A 26,760-nucleotide genomic window follows, 5' to 3' on the forward strand; every position below is an offset into this window, starting at 1 on the left:
GTGTTGTACTTTGTGATTCTTGACGAATGTATTTTTTCTTTTATGTACACTGAGAAATTCCTTGTGTGTCCAATCACACTTGGCCAATAAAGAATTCTATTCTATTCTATTCTATTCTATTCTATTCTATTCTATTCTATTCTATTCTATTCTATTCTATTCTATTCTATTCTATTCTATTCTATTCTATTCTATTCATCAGCATATGAAAAGAAAGTTATTTGGCAGGATATCCCATTTAGAGCGTAACGTTAGAGTTCAAACTACAGGCAGCCTTTGCTTACTGACTGCCCTGTTTAGTGATTGTTCATCTGAGGGATGCTTTCGGAAATACTCATTCATTCATTCCGCATAGAAATATGGAGGCCAACCTTCACAACTAGAGACCTGCCTGCTTTGATAAACAGATGTTCCAGACCTTTGGGTTAAGAACACGAAACAATCAGCTGACTCGAAATAACTCCCTGCTCAGCCAAGAAATGTGTCTCAAAGGACTTAAAATTCCGAAAGAGGACTCCCACCTTATCTGCATTCCTTTGCTCCAGGAGCACATGTCCTTTCGCAGCAGAAGGTTGTTGAGGGTCACGGCCCCAATGATGTAGAACATCTGTTTGACCACTTGCTTGATCAGCTCAGGATCCATGCCGTGCTGGCACATGATGGAGTGGAAGGTGTTCAGCTGACGGATGATGGAATCCAAGGTGTAGGTCCCTTCGTCGGCGATGCTCGAGGTTCTCTTGCGCAGGCCGGTGGGTTTCACCCCGGACACACCTTGGATGGTTTCGTGCTCCAGCATTCCTGAAACTGAGGAAAGGGGGTCATAAATTCAGCTGAGGAATAACACTTTCTGAAAACAAACAAACAAACAAACAAAAAACACAAGAGAAACAGGGATAAATGGTGATGGCGTTTTGAAAATAAGGAGGTAAGAACACCATTGACGAGAAAACAACTGTGGCACAGGAACATAACCCAAACTAAAATGAAAGCAAACATACTAAGCAAATAAAGAATCTCCTGAAACAGGCAAGTCTTCACCAATCCAAATGATGAAAATGACTTTCTTAATTACGTAGGGGGAAAGAAATCCACTGGACATTCTCTCATGTCCTTCGGTTTTGCCTTACCAATCATTGGCTGCAAAATATTCTCTAGCACTCGAACGAGTTGCTGGTAAATTTGGATGGCCAAGTCGCTTAATACTTGTCTGTACTCGGCAAGGTCAAAATTAGTCAGGCAATGTTCGTTCTGACGAGACGTGTTATGTTTCATAAATCCCTGCAGGCAGAGGAAAAAAAAATAGCCAAGTTTGTATTAATGTGTTTTATGCTGTCGTATTCAAACAGGCAAGGAGGATAACAACTTTTCAAAAAATCCTTTTAATGAAGAATAGTAGGGTTAACTTTCTTTAAGCCTATTGGAGGAATGAGAGTCACTCCCACTTCAAACCTTCGAAGCGCGTTCACCGACGGAAATAAACCAAAAGGGAGAACTTACTTCTTCACCGCTATACTGCTTCAAACAGTGCAAAAATCGGCATGTGTTCGACAGCCAGAAGGAGACCGTTTCAAAGTCGTCACCTCTTTTCTAAAAGCAAAAATACGGAACAGTAATAATGAAAAGGGCGGAAACTTAATCAAGGAGAGAAGCAACCTAGAACTAAGGAGAAATTTCCTGACAGTGAGAACAATTAACCAGTGGAACAACTTCCCTTCAGGAGTTGTGAATGCTCCAACACTGGAAGTTTTTAAGAAGATGTTGGATAACCATTTATCTGAAATGGTGTAGGGTTTCCTGCCTAAGCAGGGTGGTGGACTAGAAGACCTCCAAGGTCCCTTCCAACTCTGTCATTCTATTCTATTCTATTCTATTCTATTCTATTCTATTCTATTCTATTCTATTCTATTCTATTCTATTCTATTCTATTCCATTCCATTCCATTCCATTCCATTCCATTCCATTCCATTCCATTCCATTCCATTCCATTCCCATTCTATTTGCAATGTGCACTAAAGGAAGTTCAAAATGCAAAATTATTGAAAACGGAACATTTCTTTCGCGAAATCAAAAGTTACAGCACTTCTACATAGCATTAGATTCTAGATAGGATTCTGCGTGCCTCTCTTTGATTATCTATAGAGATTCTCAGTCATCCAGGTCATGGTTGTCCCAAAGATGCTTTTTTAAAAAAGGCAACTGGATTTTTGTTTTGCCTCGAAGACGTTTCGCTTCTCATCCAACAAGTTTCAATCAGAATTGAAGAAGCTTCTTGGATGAGAGGCGAAACGTCTTTGAGGCAAAACAAAAGTCCAGTTGCCTTTTTTTTAAAAAAAAAAACACCTTTGTGGAGACTCTCTTTGAATCAATTTCTGCGTCACGGAATCTGGGTCACAAATGGAGATGGGGCTAGTTCAAGGGGTGAAATCCAGGGGTGACAAGTTCTGGAGAACCGAAAGTGGAAATTTTGAGTAGTTCAGAGAACCGGCAAATACCACCTCTGGCTGGCCCCGGAGTGGAGAGGGAATGGAGATTTTACAGTATCCTTCCCCCAGAGTGGGGTGGGAATGGAGATTTTACAATATCCTTCCCCCAGGAGTGGGGAGGGAATGGGGATTTTGCAGTATCCTTCCTCAGCCACGCCCACCAAGCCACACCACGCCCACCAAGCCACGCCCACAGAACCGGTAGAAAAAAAATTTGGATTTCACCACTGGGCTAGTTGTCCTTTATTATTCTAACAGAAAAATACTTTAGATGCCTGTCGCATTTTCATGACGGAGTAGGTATGATACAGAGCTCATCAACAGTATTTTTTAATCAACTCCGGACTGACATTTCAATTGAAACCGTAAACTGACCTTCAAAATTTTTTTGATGCCGTTAATCGTAGAAGTCAGCAAGGACCTCACTTTTTGATCATCGTTAAGGTAGTCGGCATGGCGGACACACATGAACAAAATGTAAGCTGGCAGCCCTGGGATGAGATTTACCGCCACTCCACGAGGCTTCAGGTCTGAGGGAGAAAGAAGTCACAAAGAGGAACACAGGGATTTATAGACTGTTGTATTTAAAAGCAAAGATTTCCCCTGTCCCAGTTGTGTCTGACCCTAAGGGGTAGCGCTCATCTCTGTTTCTTAGCCAAAGAGCCAGCATTGTCCGAAGACATTTCTGTGGTCATCTGGCCAGCCAAAGGCACACGGAACACTGTTACCTTCCCACCAAAAGTGGTACCTATTTATCTACTCGCATTTGCAGGCTTTCAAACTGCCAGGCGGGGAGGAGCTGGAGGAAGGGACGGGACCTCAACCCTTTGCACGGCACTTGGGTCTCGAAACGAAGCTCTGAGCCATTGCGCCCCCTATATATTGAATCAGTGTATTTAAAATGCCTTAATAAAACGGCAAAGAGCCAGAAGTGGTTTAAGGCAACTAGGAGAATATGAGTTCTTGTCCTGCCGTAGGCGAGAAGCCAACTGCGGCACTCAGCCAGTGCCTCTTAGCCCTAAGAGGGAAGCAATGGCAACCCACTTCTGAAAAAGCTGCCAAGAACTTGTCCAAGCAGTCTCAAGGAATCAAGATTGACTCAAAGGCAATTTTTTTTTAAAAAAAAAAAGTATTTTCAAGTAATAATACTTCTCTGTTCTTTTTAAATGGATGCTATTGATTCTATTCCAAGTTTGTTTTCCATTGTGCAGTCGCCAACTTTTAAAAAAATTATCTGGGCTTATTATAGAACAGAAGAGCGTAAAGCTACTGAAGGAGAAAAGGGAACCTGCTGTGCAGTAGACTAACAATTACATTGTACATAATGGAAAAAAGCGACATATGTTTGCAAAACCACCACACGGTGCATTTTATAAGCAGAAAGACCTCTCACCTAAAATAAGATTCTTAACGAGTTTGGGTTCATCCTCTTTCTTGTATTCCAACATTCCTTGGAAGTCTTTTTCCTTCCTTGGAATATTCACAGGATGTATGGGCTCATCAATGATTTGTCCAGGTGAAATGTTCTCCATCTGGCCCACTAAATCAAGGAAAAGAAGAGGGAACAGGAGGTGAACAAAAGATTTGATCCAGAAAGATGGCACTGACTGAACTGTGGAGTTTTCTTCCTGAAAGTTAATGAATTAGTTACAATCCATTAGGAGGTTTGCTTGTTGCTGAGAAAGTACATGTTGTTTATGAACCACCTGTAAAGCTCTACAACAGGTGTGTGCAAATTTGGCAACTTTTTAAGACCATTGACTTCAACTCCCAGAATTCCGCAGACAGAAATTCTGGGGAATTCTGGGAGCTGAAGTCCGCAGGAGGGAGGGAGGGAGGAAGGAAAAGAAAGAAAGAAAGAAGGAAGGAAGGAAGGAAGGAAGGAAGGAAGGAAGGAAGGAAGGAAGGAAGGAAGGAAGGAAGGAAGGAAGGAAGGAAAGAAGGAACGAAGGAAGGGAGGGAGGGAGGGAGGGAGGAAGGAAGGAAGGAAGGGGAAAGGAAGGAAGGAAGGAAGGAAGGAAGGAAGGAAGGAAGGAAGGAAGGAAGGAAGGAAGGAAGGAAGGAAGGAAGGAAGGAAGGAAGGAAGGCAGGCAGGCAGGCAGGCTTGGCTATGGATCTATAAAACCCTCTTAAGGAAATCTTGGAAACAATCATTTTGTTAAAAAAAAAAAGTGCTAAAGGAATGCCCTCACCAGGCGAGCTAAAATCAGAAATATGCTCTGGAATGCTGATCAGCCAGAAACTTAACCTGGCTTTGTGTCAGTCTAGGACAATAAATATAACACACAGCAACTGGAAAAACCGCTAAGGTTAACCGGCAGCAGATCAGTAACAGAAAGCTTCTTGAATCCGGAGTTTCTACATAGCTCTGACATTTTCCTGGTCTGCCCACATACCTTGTTGAATTCAGGAACTCAGGAGCTGAAACACACTTGCACAGCCAACACAGCAGGCTATATTTAGCGTGGCAAAGGGAAGGCAATGATTTGTTCTCGGCCACTCCTTTAATGTAATCTTTAAGAGAGCATTTTCCCCCCCTCAGGTGTGTGGTTGGGAAAATGCCTTACGAAGGGCGAAATACAATCAGGTGAAGAATGCAGACTGGGTTGTGAAGCAAACCACGAGCATTAAACTTGGGAACAGTTTAATGAGATTGCCTTAGATGGCAAAACACGGCATCTGATCTTCTACGAAGATGGATTAGTTGGGAAAGCATCATTTTCTCTTGCGCCAGTATTTATTAGATTTAGTTTTATTTATTTTTTTATTTAGTGAGTTTGTTTGCTGCCCATCTTGCCATGAGATGGTTTGCTCCCCACTCCCTTCTAGCACTGATGATGTTACCTACTTGGGTAATGAAACATCTCCAAGAAAATAACCAAGGTCGGAGAGCACCGAGGTTCCCACAGCTTAACCCTGAGCTACAAATACTCTCTTTTATTGGAAATTCTATCTTATGGAGCTGCTGCAAGGGAAAGATCCAAAACTCCATATATTCCTTTTGTAACCTCTAATAAATGAAATTCAAGAGAACGGGAGTGCTGATCAAGGAACGTTTAGCAAAAAAAACAAAACAAACCAAAGACAATGCTACAATCTGGTAAGTAAAAAAAATATGCTGAATGTTTATCTTCTCCTAATCAGCTTGCAAACAGCTCCTAGGACAACCTGTGCAGCTCCTTCAATGTACCCAATCTTAATTATTATTACAGAATGCCACTGTATTTTTCGTGAGCAACTTCAGAAATCCTTGCCTCAGAAAGATAGAAAAATACCATATTTTTTCAGAGTATAAGATGCACCTTAGTTTTGGGGGAGGAAAATATGAAAAAAAAAATTCTGCCTCTGCCTATCAGCATCCATGGGTATTCATCTGGCTAGCGTCCTGTCAGTGTGTGAGACTGTTTGGAAAGTATTTGCTGTGTGAGCAACAAGGAAGGAGAAAGCAAGGAGCCTGGGCGTGGCTTAGCTCAACTGTTCTAAAGCCGCATGCTGTACTGATCTCTGAAACTGAAACTGAAACTCCTCTCCTCTGCTTGTGTTTTGCTTGTTGCTGCAAACTCTGAGTCCTTGGAGCAAATAGCGAACAGTCAGGTCAACTTCAGCACATTATTGCAGCCTGATTCAGCACGAGCAGCTGATTGGCGGGTGGATTGGCTCCCGGAACACCTCCAATCAGCTGTTCCAGGCTGTAGGGATTGCCACAGACCATCGTCTCCTCCATGCCTCACATTTTTGGATACATTCGGTGTATAAGACGCACCCAAATTTTCATCCTCTTTTAGGGGGGGAAAAGTGTCTTATACTCAAAAAAATACAGTACGTCGGTATTTATATTTAGAAGCAGAAACCACTTTGACCGCAGGCAAATACTATACCTTCAAGCTCATCAATTTTTTTGGCGAAAACTTTCAGCTGCTTTTTCAGTTTCCGAACCGTCTTGTCCTGTTTCTCCATCTGTTCCAATAAATCCTACCCAACAAAATTGAGGACAAAACGGGTGAGAGGCTAAAAAGGACCAGAAAAGCAACAGACAAAACAGAAACCGGTGCTGTTAAGTGCCATAAGAGAAAACTCAGGACAGCTGGAAGGCAGTGCCACCATCTGGCTAATATTGGCAAGCCTGCGCATGGCCTAAATGCTATATAAAAATCTTGCTTTTTAAGAGAGAGAGACTGAAATGCATGCAGCATGACAGAGGATTTGTGTGACCTCATTCAAGAGATGCAACAGATCCAGTATACTGGTTTCTGGCAGTTTCTCTCCCACAGGGCTAAGGAAATGGAGCACCTGGTAGTCATCATGAAACCTTCAGGAACATTTGGCAGACTTCAGGCCTGCTCCTATTCTGGATAGATTTGCTGAGACAAAAATAATCTGGTCCTTTCCATATTTTTTTTAATCGTAAGGTTAGTGATGTTCCACTGGAAATTGCAGTGGAAAAGCAGACCCATAAGAGAGAATTCAGTAAAAAGGATGCTCTTTTATGCCCATTTTTTCACGTCTCACTTGATCTTCCCAACATCCAGCCATGCTTCCTGGGGATTCTGCATGCTGCAGCCTCCCAAGACTTCTGGAGGGTCATCGCTTGGGGGAAAGTACTCCAAGATTCCCTCCAAGGTATGGCATGAAAATTAGTGAGCTGCAGATGCTTTGTTGGGACTCGTGTACATGTTGCAACTAACAGAAAACACATCTAATTTGGTGCTTTTTTTAAACAAAACAAAAAAGAAAAGAAAAGAGAACAATTACATAAGGCCTTAGAACAGGGCTGTCAAACTCCTGGCCCACGGCCCATACATCACGCGCTGGCCATACCCACGCCCGGTTTAGCGAAGGGGGGGGGGGGAAAGTCCCGATAGGTCACATGACACTGCTGTGATGCCGTGAGTTTGACACCCCTGCCTTAGAACTTCCAAAACACAAAAGAACCTCAGAGGACCCAACACAATCCTTCAAAATGAGGCCTGAAGTTCAGCTTGGAAAGCCATGGCTATGTCTTCAAAGCCTCAACAAATCTCCTTTCTTTGTCCTCTTCCCCGAAACCTTGGAAGTACAGCTGGGTTTTTCGGACTACCGAGATATGAAAAGCCCTTACCAGGTTTTCATTGGTCAGACGGGTGATTTCGTGCTGCAGACTGGCTTCGATCCGGGCTTCTGGGGGCAGCTGGAGGTTCTGGGCCAGCAACTGCTGCTGGCGGTTATTCTCCTCCTTCAGACTCTGGATCTCTCCACGGAGGGCCTCCAGATCATTCTCGTGGCTTCTCTTCTGAGCCTGCAGCTGAGTTTCCAGAAGCCTACAAGAAGCCAATTGAGGAAGGCCAAGAGAGAAAGAAAGGTCAGGAAAAAGCAGAAAAGGCACCAGTTGAAAGACTTTTTCATCACAGATTGGGCATTTCAATTGCTGCTGATAGGAGTAAGCGACCGGTTGATCAAGGAGAGAAAGAAAACCAGAAGAACGTTCTTTAAACCCTTTTGAGTGTCTTGAGGCTGAAACTTTGCTTGACTTGACTATGGAAATTGTGATTCATCCAGGTTGTCCCAAAGGTGCTTTTTTTTTTTTTTTTTTTTTTAAAGTCAACTGGAGTTTGGTTTTCCTCGAAGACGTTTCACCGAACGTCTTCCAAGAAGCTTCTTTGAGAAGCGAAACGTCTTCAAGGAAAAAGGAAGTCCAGTTGCCTTTTGAAAAAGCACCTTGGCTTGAGTGGCTTCACCCATGCAGCAGAATTATGGCTGATCCTGCATGAGCCTGTTTGGGCGTTCGGGTTTTCTTTCCAAGGTAGCTGAGCTACAAAACTATTGAGCAGGTACAGTAGATCCTTCTGGAGAGCTGCTTCTCAATCTCAGCAAGTGTAAGAAGCGTGGATTTCCAGCTTCTAGAAGAATTCTCCTCCTAGCAATTCCAGGTGCTGAACTCCATACAAAGCTTAAGGCTGCTGTAAATGCTACTTTACAGCCATATCTACTGCAAAGAGGATAATTTGAGGTGGTGGTGGGGAATCTATGGGGCGCTATTGGGAGGGCAGAAAATCCACACTTTCTAACAATTAGTCAACAGGATTGCATATACCAGCTACGCTGAAGTTTATTCAAAATAAATATAATTCGGTTATTGCTACATTTTTTATCATCCTAGACCTAGACAGTATTTCGATTTTCTGTCTCAAACACCTAACATCTTAGACTAACGCTGGTCCCTAAACCCTAGTGAATTACTAAGTAACCCTAGCCCTTTTAGGGACCTATAACTGGTTTCCTACAAGCAAAAGGGGCAATGAAATTTATTACCGTTAAAACGTATCTATTAAGCAGTCCCTATTCTTCGGGATTATTCTGCTCGGAGTGAAACAGAAGTATCCTAACTAAAGAGCCTTGGTAGTACAGTGGTCTAATGCACCCTGTTATTAAGACCAGCTGCCTGCAATTACTGCAGGTTTGAATCTCGCCAGGCTCAAGGTTGACTCAGCCTTCCATCCTTTCTAAGGTAGGTAAATTGAGGACCCAGTTGTCGGGGCAATAAACTGACTTTGTATAAATATACAAAAGGATGAAGGCTATTGCTTAGCGCATTGTAAGCCGCCTTCAGTCTCCGGAGAAGGGCGGCATATAAACCAAATTTAAAAAAAAAAAAAAAAAAGCAAAAATGATCCATAAGGATCATAGGCTTTGAAAAATTTTCAGAGCTTTGGTTTTAAAAGGGGTATTATTGCAGATCCAAAGGCCCTAAAGAAACTAATAAGAAAAAAAATACTGTGCTACTGATTTGTTGCACAACCTTAGGCGGATGAACCAATGATTGATTCACCTTATGTCAATTGTGGGAGGAAAAGAATAAATAAATACGTACAAAGAATAAATAAACAATCATTATTAATGCTAGCACTGCATTTCCTACAAACGGGTGCATATCTCAACTAGGCTATCTATAATCAGACACAGCCTTTCAGGGTTTAAATATGTCTAAGCAGATCAGCTAAGAGCTACATCGACTAAGCAGGTGAAGGTAAATGTGGATAATTTACCTTTCGTTTCTTTGCCATTTGCTCTAGAACCTTCTAGCAATTCTAGAGCACGGGGACAAGAAACAAAGAAGCTGCAGAGCCACCTCTCCACTGCTTTCCCTGCAGCGTAGACCCCCCCACCCAAGTTAGCTTCTTGCAAACTTACAAAAAGATGCAGTTAAATGTACATGTTTTGTTAGCAGTACAAGAAAAGGAAAGAGACTGGTTAAGTTGGCATTCTTGGCAAAAGCATTTTGAGTGTTGTTTAGCTGAGCTAAAAATGAAACTTTCATTATCACTCGACTACAAAAATAGCACAAAACAGTAACACTTTAGAGAATATAGGCATATATTTAAAAACTGACTTCCCCATTCTCCAGTAAGTAGATGCGTTCAGTGGCTTTATTTACAGAACAGGGTGCACATACTGTGTTGAGATGATTTTCAAAATGGCCTGAATCTGATTTTTTGGAAATGGTCTGCAGGATAGCTATTTGGAATGACTTAAAGTGACAGGCAAATAATAGGTTTATTCGTATGTTTCATCCTGCTAATCTTAGGACGGGTACTGGACTATGTGTTTTGAACTTTATCTTTCTGTTTTTGGACTCTGCATTCTTTTTGGGAAATCAATATTTAAAGTTTGATTTGCCATCTTTTCTAGCTGACACCAAGATTTTAGGGATTCTCTGAGAAATAGGCCCATCTAATACCCATAAATTGTAGTAGCAGGTACTGTAGTTCCTCTGTCTCCGTTCTCTATTAAATATTTTGATGGAAATCGTCCAGACAGTGAAGCCAGTGGAACAAGCTAAAAAAAATTCTTTCCAAATAAAGAAACAAAATTCCACAGGAGAAGAATGTGTTACCGTATTTTTCGGAGTATAAGACACACCGGAATATAAGATGCAGCTTAGTTTTTGGGGAGGAAAATAGGAAAAAAAAACCTGCCTACCAAGTATTCATCTGGCAAGCATCCTTCATCTGGTCAGCTTCAGCACATTAGTTTGCTGTTTTTTATCCCCTGCTTGGGGATAAACAACAGCTTCTAAAGCACAGCTGATCTTTGGAGAGAGAAGCAATGAAAAAAGCAGGCAAACCACAGAGATCGCTTCACTCGCTAGCGCCTCGTTAGGGCTGGAAAAAAACTTCACAGTTGAGAGTCGGAGGGAGCAGGCAAAGCACGGAAGATCACTTCACTGAAAAAAAGCTTCTAAAGCACAGCTGAAAGTCAGAGGTAAATTGCTTCACTCGCTAGCGCGTTAGGGGTGAAAAAAAACTTCACAGCTAAGAGTAGGAGGGAGCCGGGAAAGATCGCTTCACTGAAAAAAAGCTTCTAAAGCACAGCTGAGAGTCGGAGGTAGATCTAGCAATTCCTTAGGGCTGGAAAAAAGCTTCAAAAAAGCTACATCCGGAGTATAAATCGCACCCAAATTTTCAGCCTCTTTTAGGAGGGAAAAAAGTGTGTCTTATACTCCAAAAAATTCCAGAACAACAAAATTGGTCCTCTTCTTCCCATCTAGCAGAAAGCATGGACAGATTTTGCATTTACTGGCTGTGATGGACTTCTTTCCATCATATCCTCACTTGTCCTTTCCTGATGAAGTTTCCAACTTATAAATGAACTCTGTCTCTACTTTTTAAATTTTTACACATGCCAGGAGATGCCTAGAGACATCGATCCTAATACTGGACTTCTTTCTAATATGAGGCTTAGATGCCCAAAGCCATATTGATCTGAGCAGTATATAACTCTTGTTGACACATAAATAAATGCATTCTCTTCTTTTTTTTCCTTTAACAAACACATTTGGATCGAATGTAATTGCCAAAAGCAGCTCCACAGCATGTTAGTGACACGAGAAAGCAAGAAAGAATGCAAATTAAAACAACACCCCCATCCTGAGAAATCTTGTAACCTGTTGGCTTGTTTTAGCCCTTCATATACCAGCCACAGTTCGCCATCCTCGTTCAGCAAATGACAGTCTTGAGGAGATGATCTTCCAAGCAAAATGTTTTTTTTTTAAATGCAGAAACAAAAACAAAAATAAAAGGGACACGTGATGGAAATGATGGGACATGCTAAGTAAAAGGACAATGCAAGCGGAAGAGTGTAATTAGGGGACAAAAGAAGTATCTTTTTTTGGTCTCAGTAAATATAATTCCAAGCTGTTTAACTCAACCAATCTTGTACAAATTTATTGAGAATCAAACCCCAAGATCCTAATACCTAACTAAATCTACTGATTTCACTGGGACTTGCTCCAATGTGAATATAGAACTATACAGTAGTAGACAAAATTGTGGAAAGCTTTTGGGAAAAGTGCATTTTTGAGGTTTAATGGCTAAGAACACCACTTTTTTTTTTTTTTTTTTTTTTTGAGTTTCAAGATAATCCTATTCCACTGCTGGAATGGCCTGGGAATAGCCCAGACCTTCACCCAATTGAAAATCTATGGAGCCGACTAAAGAAACTTGTTAGTCAGAAGCGACCCAGCAATCAAACCCAGTTAATAGAAGCAATCCTTCAATCTTGGTTTCACATTATGACAGCTGCAATACTAAAAGACTTGGTTCACTCTATGGGAAAATGTCGTAAGGCTGTAATTCATGCTAAAGGTTACCCAACTAAGCATTAACTGACATGGTGATAATTTTTGTATATATCATTTTTTTCTATGTGTTTTACTTTTCTTCTTTATACTGTAACTGCTGTTCTAAAAGCAAATCCTTCATAAAAGTTATTGCATTACATTCTTGATTAAATTATCTTTCCATAGATATATAATTTTATGGTACCACTCCAAAAAAAAGTGGTGTTATTAGTTTTAGAAAATACACTTTTCCCAAAAGGTTTCCACAATTTTGGCCACTACTGTATATTGCTTCTATTACTATAGAAGTAATGCAGTTGTAAAAGATAACCTGGGGGCAATCCAGATGATAAGATGTGTTCAGATAAGGCTGCTTTATTCTAGATTCATTAAACCCAAACAAATAAGCCACATTCTCATTATATCCAGATCAGGATTTTACACAGCACAAATAACTGAGGAAGGGAAGAATCTTCTCAGATTTATTTATTCACTCTGACAGGAGGCCAATGTAATATTTCTGGGCAATGATGCCAATCAGAAAGTATTTTCACTGCTGTTCTGCCTAAGGGCAGGTCTGATACTGCAACTAAAGTATGTAGGGCACTGGCAAGAGGAAGTGCCAGTGCCCTACATTATCTACCAGCTTCCTTCCATCCCTGGAACAATTTTGTATTTTAAAAAGCCCCCCCCCACTTTATAAGAAGAATGCTGAGAGATGAAAACCAAGGCATAGAATTAAGCTGTATTTTCATACGAGGGTTTAGCAAATTTCAGAACGTTGTATCAAAACCACAAAGGCTTTTCAAACATCTAATTCAAGCTTATTTAAGATTTATTTTCCTATGAAAGCTGAAGGCACTAAAACCATCTTGCCCTTTAGAGAGATTCATACTAAGGGACCCAAAATGTGTACGTTTAAAAAAAATCAAGATTTATGGAGTAAGCTGGAGATGTGTAAAAGGTTTTGAATTCAAAATACCCTGTTTGGAGCTTGAAGCGACTCTCCCATATTCAAGACGGGCTGTTATGATAATTTTGGAAGTGGTTTAGGGCTCAGGTTATTATATCTGAAGTTACAAGCACTTCCAAATGCGCTGTTTCAAATACAAGAAGGGGCTTTTCAAATTCAAAGCAGTTCAACAATTGAAATGTTCTGTACATCCCATAGGAGTGGAGAGGAGGAGGAGGAGGAGGAGGAGGAGGAGGAGGAGGAGGAAGAGGAGGAGGAGGAGGAAGAGGAGGAGAGACAGAAAGACACAGAGAGAAAAAAAATAGAGATAATGATTAATGTTGGGAGATAACAGTTCAAGATTTTCAGTCATGTACCTGTTTGTCTCCTTCAGTCCAATATAAGCTTGAGCGATCTCTCCTTTGTCCTTCAACTTCTGAACATCTTCCAGAAGAATTGTAGAGTCTGTCATGGTATTCTGGAAATAATCAATGGGAGAACAAATGAGAACGATTCAATAGTACATGCTTTAAGTACAGGCTTGTCTCAGCAGCTAATAAACTGTGATACAATCATTATTTAGTTATCATTAATGTAAGACTTGTCTACGCTGCTCTTCCAGAGGAGTTGCTAAAGCAATTTGCTCTAAGTGGGTTGCACCAACATCAAGAAGTGGCTTGAGTCCAAATCTTAATTGAGTCATGAACTTCCCAAGCTGATCTTTGGCCGAGCCATGCACTCTGTCTCAATTACATATCCCAGGGCTGTTTCAAAGCTGTGACAGATACAGCAGCACAATAAAAAAAAAAAAAGTTTCTTGATGTAGGAGAAAAGATGGCAGAACCGGGGGTGGAGTGAAAAGGAGGAATCAGCCTAGAATGCCTATGTAGTCACAAGAGAACTAAGTTCAACCCAGGGGTGAAATCCAAAATTTTTCCCTACCGGTTCTATAGGCGTGGCTTGGTGGGTGTGGCAAGGGAAGGATATTGCAGAATCTCCATTCCCATCCCACTCTGGGGCCAGCCAGAGGTGGCATTTGCTGGTTCTCCGAACTACTCAAAATTTCCGCTACCGGTTCTCCAGAACCTGTTAGAACCTGCTGGATTTCACCCCTGGTTCAACCCTCTCCCCCTCGAGTGCTGCAGACCCTTACTTAACTCTTAGCAGGTATTGACTATTAGTTGGGAAGATTCCTGCGCATAGGCTTTGAGCAATAAATCAGTTTAATTGAATCTTTGGGTGTGGACCTGATCTTTCTTGTTTAGCTAAAAGGCTATAACAGCCCCTTCTTTTTCTTTTGGATGTTTTTATTTTAGGAAAGCTACTGCCAAAGTAAAAAAATAAATAAATACTACAACTAGAATGTACCGCAGATCAAAATATCCCTTGTTACTTTTATGGGCTCAATTCCGTGGCTTGCTTGAATGCATTACTATGGACGCATGGCAGGTTACAAGGGTTCCAGCATTAAAAATAAAATTATCTGCAGCAACGTTACCTTATCATCCTGGTAATCCGTGTGCAAGCAGGAAAATAAAGAAACAGGCTAGTTATCTAACATACATGCTCATTAATTAAAGCTGATTGATGAATAAATGCAACTGCATCAGCAATTTTTTTTTTTAATTTGATTTATATGCCACCCTTCTCCGAAGACTCAGGGCGGCTTACAATGCGTTAAGCAATAGCCTTCATCCTTTTTGTATATTTATACAAAGTCAGCTTATTGCCCCCACAAACTGGGTCCTCAATTTACCTACCTTAGAAAGGATGGAAGGCTGAGTCAGCCTTGAGCCTGGGGAGATTCGAACTGGTGTAATTGTAGACAGCTGGATGTTAATTACTGTGCTTTAGTCTGCAGATCTAAACCAGGCTCTTTTGATCTGTTAGCTATCCTAACACGTTTCAAGGGAAATTGTTTCTTGTTGGAAATTGCTAATCTCTAAAACGGGGATCTTGGCAACTTTTAAGACCTGTGGACTTCAACTCCCAGAATTCCCCAGCCAGCATGATTGGCTGGGGAAATCTAGGAGTTGAACTCCATAGATTTTAAAGTTACCAAGGTTGGACATCCTTGCTCTAAAGCTTCAGAAAGGCCATTCCAGATGACTGTGGCAACCAAATGGTAAGGAACTGAGCATGCTACCCCCCCCCCTTTAACATGCCATAAATTAATACAACAGTTGATGAAGAGCAATGGTTACTCAATGGTGAGAAGGAATAGCTTTCTGCAGTGCAAGAGATTACACACGTAGCCTGCGCCACTAACGAGCTACAGAAGACAATCCATGCTAGTACTTGGTTTGATTCTGGATTGTACTTCGGGAGAAAAAAAGCAATGTAACCTGCCATCGTACTACCTAACATGAACGTGGATGATACAACCAGTTTTGTTTCTAGATCCACCTTGAATGGCACGGCCTCCTTCTGGCTCATCAGCTGAGACCTCAGGATGAGAACTTCCTCCTTGCGGACCTCCAGCTCTTCACTGACGGAGGTCATCTGGTCCAAAAGGACTCTGTATGCTGGGGCACCAGGCATCGTGACATCTGGAGCGCTCTTTTCCATCAGGGCCTTCCTCAACTCGTTCAATTCGTTCTTTAGTTTCTTATTCTCCGACTCAAGCTCTTGACGCTGCGGGGTAGAAGATGGGAGGAAACAATAAAAACAATTGTCCTCCTTTGCCAAGTGTTCTAAGAGAAATCAAGATCAAGGTAAAGAAGCCGATCTTAGTTACTGATGGGTTTGATAAAAGATGTCCCGACCTCAGGGGTGGGATTGAAAAATTTTAGCAACCAGTTCTCTGCCGGTTGCTGGGTAGGTGTGGCCATGGGGGCGTGGCCTAGTCGGCTTCCTGCACCACGGCCGGGGGGGGGGTCATTTTCACCCTCCCCAGGCTCTGGAGACTTTCCTCGAGACTCTGGGAGGGTGAAAATGGCCTCCCCTGGGCTCTGGAGGTCGGAAACGGGCCCATTTCTGGACTTCTGGGACTTCCAGGATGCCCGTTTTTCACCCTCCCAGAGCCTCTGTGCAGGCCCTACACTTACCTGGCATCCAAAACGGGCCGCGTGGAGACTCGCGGGAGAGGTGGGGTGGATGGGGTGCAAGGATAGTCCTTGCAACTATACCGGTTCAGCGAACCAGATTAAAATTAACATCCGATTCGCCCGAACCGGCTGAATCCCACCCCTGCCTGACTTTTATATATTTCACAAACAAAGGTCTACTTTAATCCAGGGGAAACCCCTGGCTTTCCATTAAAGAACTCTATGAATTTGTGGGCTGATGAGGTCAGAAGAGACCTGTCTTTGTGTTTGTATTGTCTGTTTCCCCCCCACTAAAGGAATGGCAACCAGTTAAAATATTCAGAGTGGAAACACTTAGACCAGGGTTTTTCAAACTTGGCAACTTCAAACTTGGCAACTTCAACTGTGCGGACTTCAATTCCTAGAATTCTCCAGCCAGCCAGGATTCTCAGAGCTGAATCTTAAAGTTGCCAAGTTTGAAAAACAGTGACTTTAAACATGCCTAGAGTGGAAAAGTAGTCTAGAAATGTTGGCACTTCCAGATCCACGGATGGATCACAAATTCCATGTACTTTTGTGAGTGTGCCTCAGGCTAATAATTAAAATGACTAAATCACTACTGGCTTCCAACGTCCACATATGCTTATACTGTAGTATGTAGATGAAGCGTTGGGACATTTTTTAAAAAAAAAGTTCAGTAAATATCATTTAAATCTGTTTTTCTAATTTAGCCTATTTTGGGGAGGGTAACGCACAGGATTCAGGAATTCCAAATACAATACTTTTCACAACCTTAAGCGATTCGTATTCCAGCTCTGCTCCTCTCATCTGAGGTCTTTCTTCCTCCTGGAAAAATTCAAAGCAGAAACAAAAATATTGCACGTTTAGAAACAGAACATTGCAGACCCTATCAAGAAGAAATGAATATTTCAGTGTATTCATTTTTAGATAATTAGTAATGTTTATATAATGTTTAAAGGTTTTAAGAATGGACTGAATTCTACAGGCAAGAGAGAAAAGGTGAGTGATTTTCAAACGGTTACAATTACTAAAAACATCATTGGTAGCTCTGCTGACTGTATCAACAACATTAAGAAAACAGGTAAAAACTAGATTAAGACATCTTTTAAAGTTCGTAAAGTCATGAGACAAAGCACCGTAAGAAAAAATAATAATATTCTGACCTGCTTCTATAACATCAATGGATCAAACCAACAAAAATTAAGGAGTGGACAACTGCAAGAAAGCACTAATTGTGCTTATTTATTTATTTATCGGTTTGATTTATATGCCGCCCTTTTCCGGAGACTCAGGCCAGCTTACAATGCGTTAAGCAATAGCCTTCATACTTTTGTATATACCTGCTTAGTAGGGCTTTCACACCCCACACCCCCCGTAAGCCGTGTTCTTTTTTATACAAAGTCAGCTTATTGCCCTCACAATCCGGGTCCTCATTTTACCTACCTCGAAAGGATGGAAGGCTGAGTCAACCTTGAGCCTGGTGAGATTTGAACTTGCAGTAATTGCAGGCAGCTGGTGTTACTTAACAGTGCTTTAGTCTGCTGCGCCACCAAGGCTCTACTTTGCATGTTCCTTACTTACTTTTGGAATTTTGAGGACTCTTTAGTGCTCTCTGTGCTTGGTTGTTTTCTTGCAGACATTTCATTACCCAGCTAGATAACATCGTCAGGGCTAGAATGGAGGGGGGTTTATGCTAGCCCTTCTAGCACTGATGATGTTACCAAGTTGGGTAATGAAATGTCTGCAAGAAAACAGTCAAGCTCAGAGAGCAACGGGGACCCTTCGTTTCAACCCTGAGCTTCAAATATTCTCTTTTAATTCGGAATTTTCCCCTGGAGAGAATCATGGACCTACTTTCCACCTGCCGAATGGAATATCATTGCTGGCATGGGATCCCAACTGTCACCATCACCTGGACTAGGAGATGTGTGATCTTTTCCACCTTACCTTGGCCTTGGCCCGCAGAACTTGGTCCTCCTTCTTCTCTAGCTCATCCTGCAGGGACTGCTTTTCCATCTCCAGCTCCTTCACTCGTTTTTGCAGTTTGAGGAAGAGAGACATGTCCAACGGTGCCTTTTTCTCACTCGGTTCCTGATTTACAGGGCAAACGGGGAAGGGTGGAGATCAGAAAGTTTCCCAGCTACAGGAAGGAGGGACAGATCTACACGATGTTTGTTACCATGAGGAAAAAGATGAAAGCAGGGGTGAAATGCTCCCGGTTCAGACCGGATCGCCCGATCCGGTAGCGATGGCGGTGGGTGGTTCGGAGAACCGGTAGCAAAAATCCCTGCCACCCCCACCCCCCCCATGCTCAGCTGAGCCACACAATCATCAGAGGCTTTTCTTTTTTACTTTTAAAAGCATTTTTTCTACAACCTCTTCGGCTGATGAGCGCGTGGCTCAGATGGGATCGTCAAAGGCTTTTAAAAGAAAAAAAAACCCTTTTTCTTCTTTTAAATGCCTCTGACGATCCAAGCTGAGTTGCCTGATCAGCAGAGGCTTTTAGCCTCTGCCGATCAGGCAACTCAGCTTGGATCGTCAGAGGCATTTAAAAGAAAAAAAGCCTCTGCCGATCAGGCAACTCTAATTTAAAAAGTATCGGTCCTAAAACTTTTTTTAAAAATGAAACCTAGTTCACAATTTAAGGTCCACAATCAACCTTTGGTTGTCTATGGCTTTCTGCTTTATTTTTATGGAAAGAAAAACAACAGGTTGACAGTTAAGACTCCAATACAAATTATGAACACACCAAGTTCTTGTCTCTTTGTAATATTGAGATGTTTCTAAAGCACAGTTTAAAAATCTGACTCAGCCATCACGCAATTAATACATGGAACATTTCTGGATATTCCAAAATGATCTCCAGAACGGATGAGATGATGACAAAATCTGCATCCTGAGCCAAGGAAACTCACAAACAAATCACAAAAAATTTCCAACCCTACCTCTGTTCCCATTGGAAACTCTTCAGCGTCAGCGAACTCAGAGCTGTAAGTATATTCTGATTCATTGCTGCTATGGGTGGAATCCGTTCTCTTGTGCCCCGGTTTGGAAATAGTCTGGGAAGGGAATGAGCACCAGCATTAACTTGGTGCTTCCATGGGCTAAAAGTTTCCTGCACTTTCATTTTCATCTCTTGAAGGAGAGAGAATTTAGAAAACTTATAGAGGAAAAACCAAGAGTCTTTGATGAATAAAGGCAGATGGAGAAGCAGCAAGAAGAAAGAAGATGCAGGATGCCCTCTTTATTCACTACGTTCACAATTTAATTGAGAGAGAGAGAGAAAGAAAGAAAGATAGAAAGATAGAAATAGAGATAGATAGGTAGGTAGATAGATTATAGAGATATACCGTATTTTTCTGAGTATAAGACCTACCTTTTCCCCCCTAAAAGGGGGTGAAAATTTGGGTGCGTCTTATACACCAAATGTAGCCCCGCCCACCCACTGGCCCCCACCCTTTGGCCTCTGCTTCCCAGCAATTTACCTCCTTGTAGCAAACAGCAAGAAGAAACAGACCATTTCAGCTTCAGCACAGCCTAATTAGCACAAGTTGACTGTCCTTTGGATCGGCCTCCGGACTCTCAGATGTTTCAAGCTGCAGGGATTGCCACTGTCTATTGCTGCGCGGGCCTCTGCTGCTTGCTGCAAGGAGGTTAAATTGCCTCCCAGCAATTTATTTATTTATTTATTTATTTGTTCAACTTGTATGCTGCCTTTCTCCGAAGGCTCAAGGCAGCTCCTTGCAGCAAGCAGCAGAGGCCCGCGCAGCAATAGGCAATGGCAATCCCTGCAGCCTGAAACAGCTGGGAGCAGTTTTTTTTTCCTTGTGCCAATCAATCTATGCTGAAAACGAAAATGAAAGTAAAGCAGGCTGTTTGCTGCAATGAGGCAAAATTGCTGGGAGGCAGAGGCAGATTTCTTTTTTTTGCTTTTCTCACCAAAAAAGGTAGGTGCGTCTTATAGTCCGGATCAAGAGAGAGTGAGAGTGAGAGTGAGAGTGAGAGTGAGAGTGAGAGAGAGAGAGAGAGAGAGAGAGAGAGAGAGAGAGAGAGAGAGAGAGAGAGAGAGAGAGAGATGGATGGGGGGGAGATAAATTTATAGGCTTCCCATCTTACCTCAAGGTAATTATGCCCATTCCCATTTCTCAGGAGCTATTGGAAAGCATCTGTTCCCAAACCCAAGTCTGATACTGATTTTGGCATCTGGTCCACTCACCTCCATCAGCTTCATCTCATCCTTGAGGTCATCATATCGCTCTTCCAACCGGCTGAATTCTTGGAGCAGATTCTGATACCTCTGCCTTTCGTTGTTCAGGTCTAGGTCCAGTTGCTTTGTCTCCTCGAGATGCTTTTTCTCCATGACCTCTGCAAACAAAAGGAAAAAGAAAAAATCAAAGCAAGATTTCACCCATTGCTTTCTCTCCACAAGGGAGAAATAGGGATTCTTTCCCTATTTCCCAGCATTCCCACATTCAGATCCACAGGCCTACGTAGACACAGAAACTATTTTTTTTTAAAAAACCCAGTCAGTAAATTCCTGAGCTGAGCTTACCTGTAATTTCTTTGGCCTGGTTTTGGATGCGGCTATTCAGGTCATCTTTCTCCTTTTTAAGAAGTGTGTTTTGCTCTTTTAGTTCAAGCACCAGCTTAAAAAAAAAAAAGAAGTTTTGTAACATTTTGGCCATAAGTTTCTTTCTATATGATTCCAATTAAATTAATTGCTAGTTTATAATGAGGCTGCTGGTATCGTTATCAAAGTCTTATCTATATACAATATTCCACTTAGTCTAGGACAGTGTGCCAGCCGGATCTCCAGCATGGGATTCTCCTTTGATGCATGCTTGCTATCGGCTGCCATAGTAATGGGGAGGAGGGGGCATGGCATTTGGGTTGGGGAAGTGAGCGGGTGAGGTGAAGTCCCATGTGAACCAAAAGGGAGGTTTGCTCTCAAGAATTATTGCGCTGCCGAGTGGAGTTGTTTACACAAAACGATTTTACCTTGTCTGTTTCCTGTTTATAGAGATCCGCCTTTTCTTTGATCGTTTTCTTCTCCGTCTGGATCTGATCCAGCTCTTTCCGCAGCTTGCCGATCTCCTCTTGAAGGCTAATGAGGCGATTGGTGGCATTCTTGGCCTCTTCTTCACTCATCCGAAGCCTCTCTATGTCATTCCGCAGCTTCTCCGTCTCGGAAGTGTAAGTTGCCTCTAAGCTAGTTAGCTTCTCAACCAGGGACCTGGAGTCTCGTGTCTGAACAAAAACCCCAAAGAGTGCAGGTCAATCATCAGAGGACGACAGATACAGGCTAAATATTTATGGATCATTTTGTCTCCTATTAGGAGATGCGCACCATCCCATCCCTATTTTTTCAGTTTGGAAACATAGAAACCTGACGGCAGAAAAAGACCTAGGGATCCATCAAGTCTGTCTTTTGAGTATGAAATAAACATATCTCTATCTCTATCACCTCTGTCTCTTTATCTATCTATCTATCTATCTATCTATCTATCTATCTATCTATCTATCTATCTATCTCTGCTTGCCTGTCCATCCATGTATCCATCCATTCATCTGTCCATCCATGTATCCATGTATCCATCCATCTCTGCTTGCCTGCCTGTCTGACTGTCCATCCATGTATGCATCTATCCATCTGTCCATGTATCCATCCATCCATTGCCTGCCTGACTGTCCATACATGTATCCATGTATCCATGTATCCATGTATCCATCCATCCATCCATCCATCCATTTCTGCCTGTCTGACTGTCCATCCATGTATCCATCCATCCATCTCTGCCTGTCTGACTGTCTATCCATGTATCCATCCATCCACGCCACCGTGGCTCATTTAATCCACAGTTGTGCATTCTTTTACCTGGTCGTCAATTTTACGCTGGAGTTGCATAATCTTGTTCTCCATGCCGACGTTGAGTTTCTTGTAGTGCTCTACTGAGCGAGCTTCTATCTTCAGCTTCTTCAGCTCCCTCTTGGCCATCAATCGCCGGAAGCAGCATTGCAGGTAAATAATTGCCTTCAAAGTCCGGTGGTAGCGCAAGCGAGCTAGCCAGCCGCGCACATGTTTTTGGATAATGGTGGCCTTGTGCTCCCAAAGCATCTGCGCATTTAAAAGACAGGTTGAGCATCCTTTTCCTGCATTTTAGATCTCTGATTGACATTCGCTACGGGGGACAATTAATTGACAGCACAGCGAAAGTGAGTTGTGGCTAAGCGAAAAGTTATTAAAATAGAAAACAACAACCCTAAAACTAAGAAGGAAACAATATTTCCTCCCAATTTATAGGGGTAGCTTGCTTTGCCACCCAAGGCGAAATTATAAAATTATTCATGCCATAAATCATAGCCTAAACATTCATATTTTATAAATAACTCAAATAAATATTGCTTCGTTCCAATAGTGATCGACTCAAGTTGATAAATTAAATCAGTTTGGTATTTTTAGTTTGTTCCTACCTCATATGACACTAATACTCAGAATCAATATAAAGCATTTAAACTCCCAAAAGGAATATAGCTATTAGGAAAGATTCAAGATCCTTCATCCATCATGTGACCACAAATTTTGATTTGCTGGCCAAGAACGCCATTCTCGTTCAGGATATCAGGAAAACAATTTAGACAAGGCTGTTTTCTAATAGTACATTAACCAGCCTTTCTCTATTTTCACGTTTAAAGCCCAGTCATCTGAATATTATTTCTTATGCTTGAGTTATATCAGGATACACAACAGCATATTTCCAACTGTTATTATGTCATTGCTCTGTTCAAATGCTCTAGAAATACCTTGATTCGACAGCTACTGCAGGTCCTCAGGCTGACACTAATAATCCCAGCAAATCCAAAGAATATTCAAGTATCCGAAACTTTCCTAAGCGCGTTCGTTTGTTTACAAAACAGCATCTCTAGAGTTGGAACAGTGGAGATCCCTGTGAAACTGTGAGCCTCCCAACATAATCTCATTTAGGAATCTCCTCCGAACAGGTGAGCAGGTGATTCAACTTTTCTTACAGGCTCCGTAATTATTTTCCATACCAGTTTTTATAATCACAAGACAGCTGTTGCAAAAACTTCCACAGGCAAAGAATACGCTATGCAGAACGAAATCATCTTTAATTACCGGAACACCTTGGATGTGTCAGAAGACATGATCCGTCAACACAACTGAACCACCTTTGAAATTCTTGCAAAGCCACAGAGATTCAGAAACGGAAGTTTTTAAAGGCTTTTGCAATCTAACAGAACACGGTGAAATTTCTCCTACAGAATAAGATTCAACTACAAAACAGGGGAGTTGATTTAAATGAGGAGGTATAAGAATCTGTCGAAACCCACTAAATATAATTCTGGATGTCGGTATGTCAGGAGTACAGCTATGTTTTTGTCAACAGCTAACCCCAAAGGATACCGAACAAATTGGAAAAGGATTAGAGAGAATATCTATTATAGGTTATATGATTTGCACATTATGTATTATGGGATACGTAATTTGCAAAGTTTTGCACCACTAATCTTCTTCTCTGTGGGTCTGCAAGGGCCCTGATCTCAATCTTGAGAAATGGACCCACAGAAATAACATTAAAGCATGTATGCGTTCTACCGCATCCTGGAAGAAAGTATTGTGGGATCATAACTTTTGGGGAGGATTCGAAATCGCAGCCAAGATCTTGTCCTTACCTTGTGATACTTCTTCCTGGCAATGTAGCCTCGCAAGTGCGACTGGAGAGTAATGGTAGCTGCTCGGATGTGCCGATACCGTTTGCGGGCAGCATCCATGCGCTGGAATTTCTGGATGATGATGGCAGCTTTGGTTCTTCGTAAGAACTTTGCAAGGCTGAGCAAGAAAATGGGGGAGAGAGGGGAACAGAAATTAATTTATTGTATTGGAATCAGGTGTGAAATGCTCCCGGTTCGGACTGGATCGCCCAACCTGGAAACGATGGAGGCGGGTGGTTCGGAGAACCAGTAGCAAAAATTCCTCTCCCCCCCCCACATCGCCCAGCTGAGCCGCGCAATCATCAGAGGCTTTTTTTTTATTTTTAAAAGCATTTTTTCTACAACCTCTTTGGCCGAAAAAATGCTTTTAAAAGTAAAAAAAAGAGGCTCAGATGATCGCGCTGCTCAGCTGGAATCATCAGAGGCTTTTAAAAGCATTTTTTCTACAACCACTTCGGCCAAAGAGGTTATAGAAAAAATGTTTTTAAAAGGAAAAGACGCCTCTGCTGATCAGGCAAGTCAGCTGGGATCGTCAGAGGCTTTAAAAGCATTTTTTTTTACAACCTCTTCAAGAGGGTTGCTGGGGGTTCGGGAGAACCTCTAGCTAAGATTCTGTGCAGTTCGGAGAACCCCCAAATTCCACTCCTGGCTGGCCCTGCCCCACCCACCCCACTCCTGCCGGGAGTCCCCACATGGCCCATTTTGGATGCAGGTAAGTGGAGGGTGAAAAACAGGGCTACCAGAAGTTCAGGAAACAGGCCCGTTTCCGGCCACCAGAGGGCCTCCGGAGCCTGGGGAGGCCGTTTTTGCCCTCTTGGAGACTCAAGGAAAGCCTCCAGAGCCCGAGGACAAAAACGCCCCCTCCCACCATGGTGCAGGAGGCCGACTAGGCCACACCCACCATGGCCATGCCCACCCAGCAACCAGGCAGAGAACCCCTTGCTAAAATTTTTGAAGCCCACCCCTGCATATAGTCTGAATAAATATAATGGCAAGTATGGAAGATCTCGGGGAAGGAAGAGAAGAGATGCTGCCTAGGAAACAGCCAGACAAGAGAAGGGACTTAATGATCAGGGAAAGAAACTTAGGATGGACCTGCTCAAATTGATTAGATGGTTTAAAATGGTGATGGGAAGTGTGTGAGTTCAGACTTGCAGGCTTCTCTTAATGTAGCCTTATAATAAAGCGGAATTAGCTCATAGTTCACGTAGGAGGACTGACAATAGAAGAAAGATAAGGATCTAGCGTTCTATGCTACTCTCTCTCTCAGAGTTTATTTTGTATAAAGACTCAGGAAATTATATTAGATAAAATCTGGCTAATCACATGTTATTTTGGGGGAATGCCAACGATGCAGCAGAGAATTGCATCCTGATGACAGTTCGATTAGAGCAGGCCAACGGCTCATCTAATTGGGCATCAGTCAAAGTGGCCAACCAAACACGTCAAAGGCATTCAAGAAATGTCTCCGCGTCCCATAGTTAGGAGTTAGTCTTTGCAGCCCTTGAACATAAGACAATACATATGGCTAGGAGCTATTAATATACTGTTTTCATGATGTGTTTTTCGGTTTACACCAAGCGTGTAACTAATTTTCATGCCCCTAATCAAACTAAAAATAGTTCATCTACCCTATATTATGCTCCACCGGGCATTCTACAACTTCTTGCTTTCCAAGCAGGCAGCAAAACAGGACACATGTGTCTTCTGAATTTCCAATGGCACTGGCCTACCTTTCAATATGTAGCCTATAATAATCTTATTTGCAGGGAAACTGAGCAGATAGCAAGGAATTATTTACACTAGATCAATAATCAAGAAGTAAACAGTACCCCAATCAAGGAACTACCAACTGACACAAACAAGCTAACAATAAACAACAATTTAATCAAGGAACCACCAAGATCACTCCCACTGATACTGACAGGACAAGCTACTAATATATAAAAAGAGAGCAAACCCCACTCCCTTCTAGTGCTGATGATGTTACCTAGTTGGGTAATGAAACGTCTACAAGAAAACAACCAAGGTCAGAGAGCACCAAGGATCCCACAGTCCTCCTTCTCCTCCTCCCCTCCTCCTCCTCTCTTCCCCATTCCCTTCTAGCACTGATGATGTTACCTAATTGGGTAATGAAACGTCTACAAGAAAACAACCAAGGTCAGAGAGTACCAAGGATCCCACAGTCCTCCTCCTCCTCCCCTCTGCCCCATTCCCTTCAAGCACTGATGATGTAACCTACTTGGGTAATGAAACGTCTACAAGAAAACAAGCAAGCTCAGAGAGCACCAAGGACCCCACAGTTCAACCCTGAGCTACATATATTCTCTTCTATCAAAACTATTTACAGCACACCATCCTAAGGAAGATCAGCTTACCATCGTGCCTGGTATCCACGGACGTATTTCTGAATGGTGATGGCTGCCTTCCTCATGCGCAGGTACTTCTTTCGCATCAACCACCCCCTGATAGTCTTTTGGATACGGATGCAAGCCACTCTCAGTTTATCAGCCCTTATTTTTTCCAAATAAGCTACTTGACCAGCCCGGAAAAATATTTTTGTCTTCCCAAACTGGTACTTATCCTTGTCCTATTTTCAGAAAAGAAAAGTTTAATCAGTATCGGAACTTGACCCACTTTGCAATATAAATAAAAAGACAAGAGTGGATTCAATAATAGAAGAATTAAAAATATCTTACAAAATCATGAAGATGATATTATGCAGAAGCAGCGGAGTATATTAAAAAAATATTTTTTTTTAAGGATCAAAATAGCTGGATTGTGCCGTTCTATTTCTTAACACGTCGTGATGATTTCAGATTGTTAAGAAAATTGAGGGTGTTAATTATTCACTCTATGTTAGGGAATTCATTCTAAGCACGTGCGGAGTTTCCCACAAAGCAGGAGGGTTTAACGTATATCAATATACCAAAGTGTCAAAGTTTAAAAGGA

General features: G+C 42.1%; 1 protein-coding gene across 6 annotated transcripts in view; it reads right to left on the reverse strand.

Moving 5' to 3' along the window:
- Positions 1–26,760, reverse strand: part of MYO5A (myosin VA) — a 72,185-nt gene that overhangs the window by 8,731 nt on the left and 36,694 nt on the right. For 3 of the 6 annotated variants that reach the window (XM_087878168.1, XM_087878170.1, XM_087878167.1), the window contains exons 19-37: positions 26,187–26,398; positions 23,770–23,926; positions 21,953–22,192; positions 21,076–21,324; positions 20,630–20,723; positions 20,294–20,442; positions 19,023–19,136; positions 18,025–18,168; positions 16,849–16,902; positions 15,437–15,664; positions 13,408–13,508; positions 11,404–11,484; positions 7,582–7,780; positions 6,362–6,455; positions 3,877–4,023; positions 2,859–3,013; positions 1,498–1,587; positions 1,128–1,278; positions 522–804 (exon numbers count right to left, since the gene is read on the reverse strand). In XM_087878168.1, coding sequence (XP_087734294.1) covers positions 522–804; positions 1,128–1,278; positions 1,498–1,587; positions 2,859–3,013; positions 3,877–4,023; positions 6,362–6,455; positions 7,582–7,780; positions 11,404–11,484; positions 13,408–13,508; positions 15,437–15,664; positions 16,849–16,902; positions 18,025–18,168; positions 19,023–19,136; positions 20,294–20,442; positions 20,630–20,723; positions 21,076–21,324; positions 21,953–22,192; positions 23,770–23,926; positions 26,187–26,398 — 2,942 coding nt within the window. The remainder of the gene's footprint in view (positions 1–521; positions 805–1,127; positions 1,279–1,497; positions 1,588–2,858; positions 3,014–3,876; positions 4,024–6,361; positions 6,456–7,581; positions 7,781–11,403; positions 11,485–13,407; positions 13,509–15,436; positions 15,665–16,848; positions 16,903–18,024; positions 18,169–19,022; positions 19,137–20,293; positions 20,443–20,629; positions 20,724–21,075; positions 21,325–21,952; positions 22,193–23,769; positions 23,927–26,186; positions 26,399–26,760) is intronic. The other 3 variants (XM_060689430.2, XM_087878171.1, XM_087878169.1) reach the window with 1 other exon arrangement.

This window comes from Pantherophis guttatus, chromosome 13 (assembly GCF_059756535.1).
Source record: "Pantherophis guttatus breed Tessera chromosome 13, ASM5975653v1, whole genome shotgun sequence".
Classification (NCBI taxonomy): Eukaryota; Metazoa; Chordata; class Lepidosauria; order Squamata; family Colubridae; genus Pantherophis; species Pantherophis guttatus.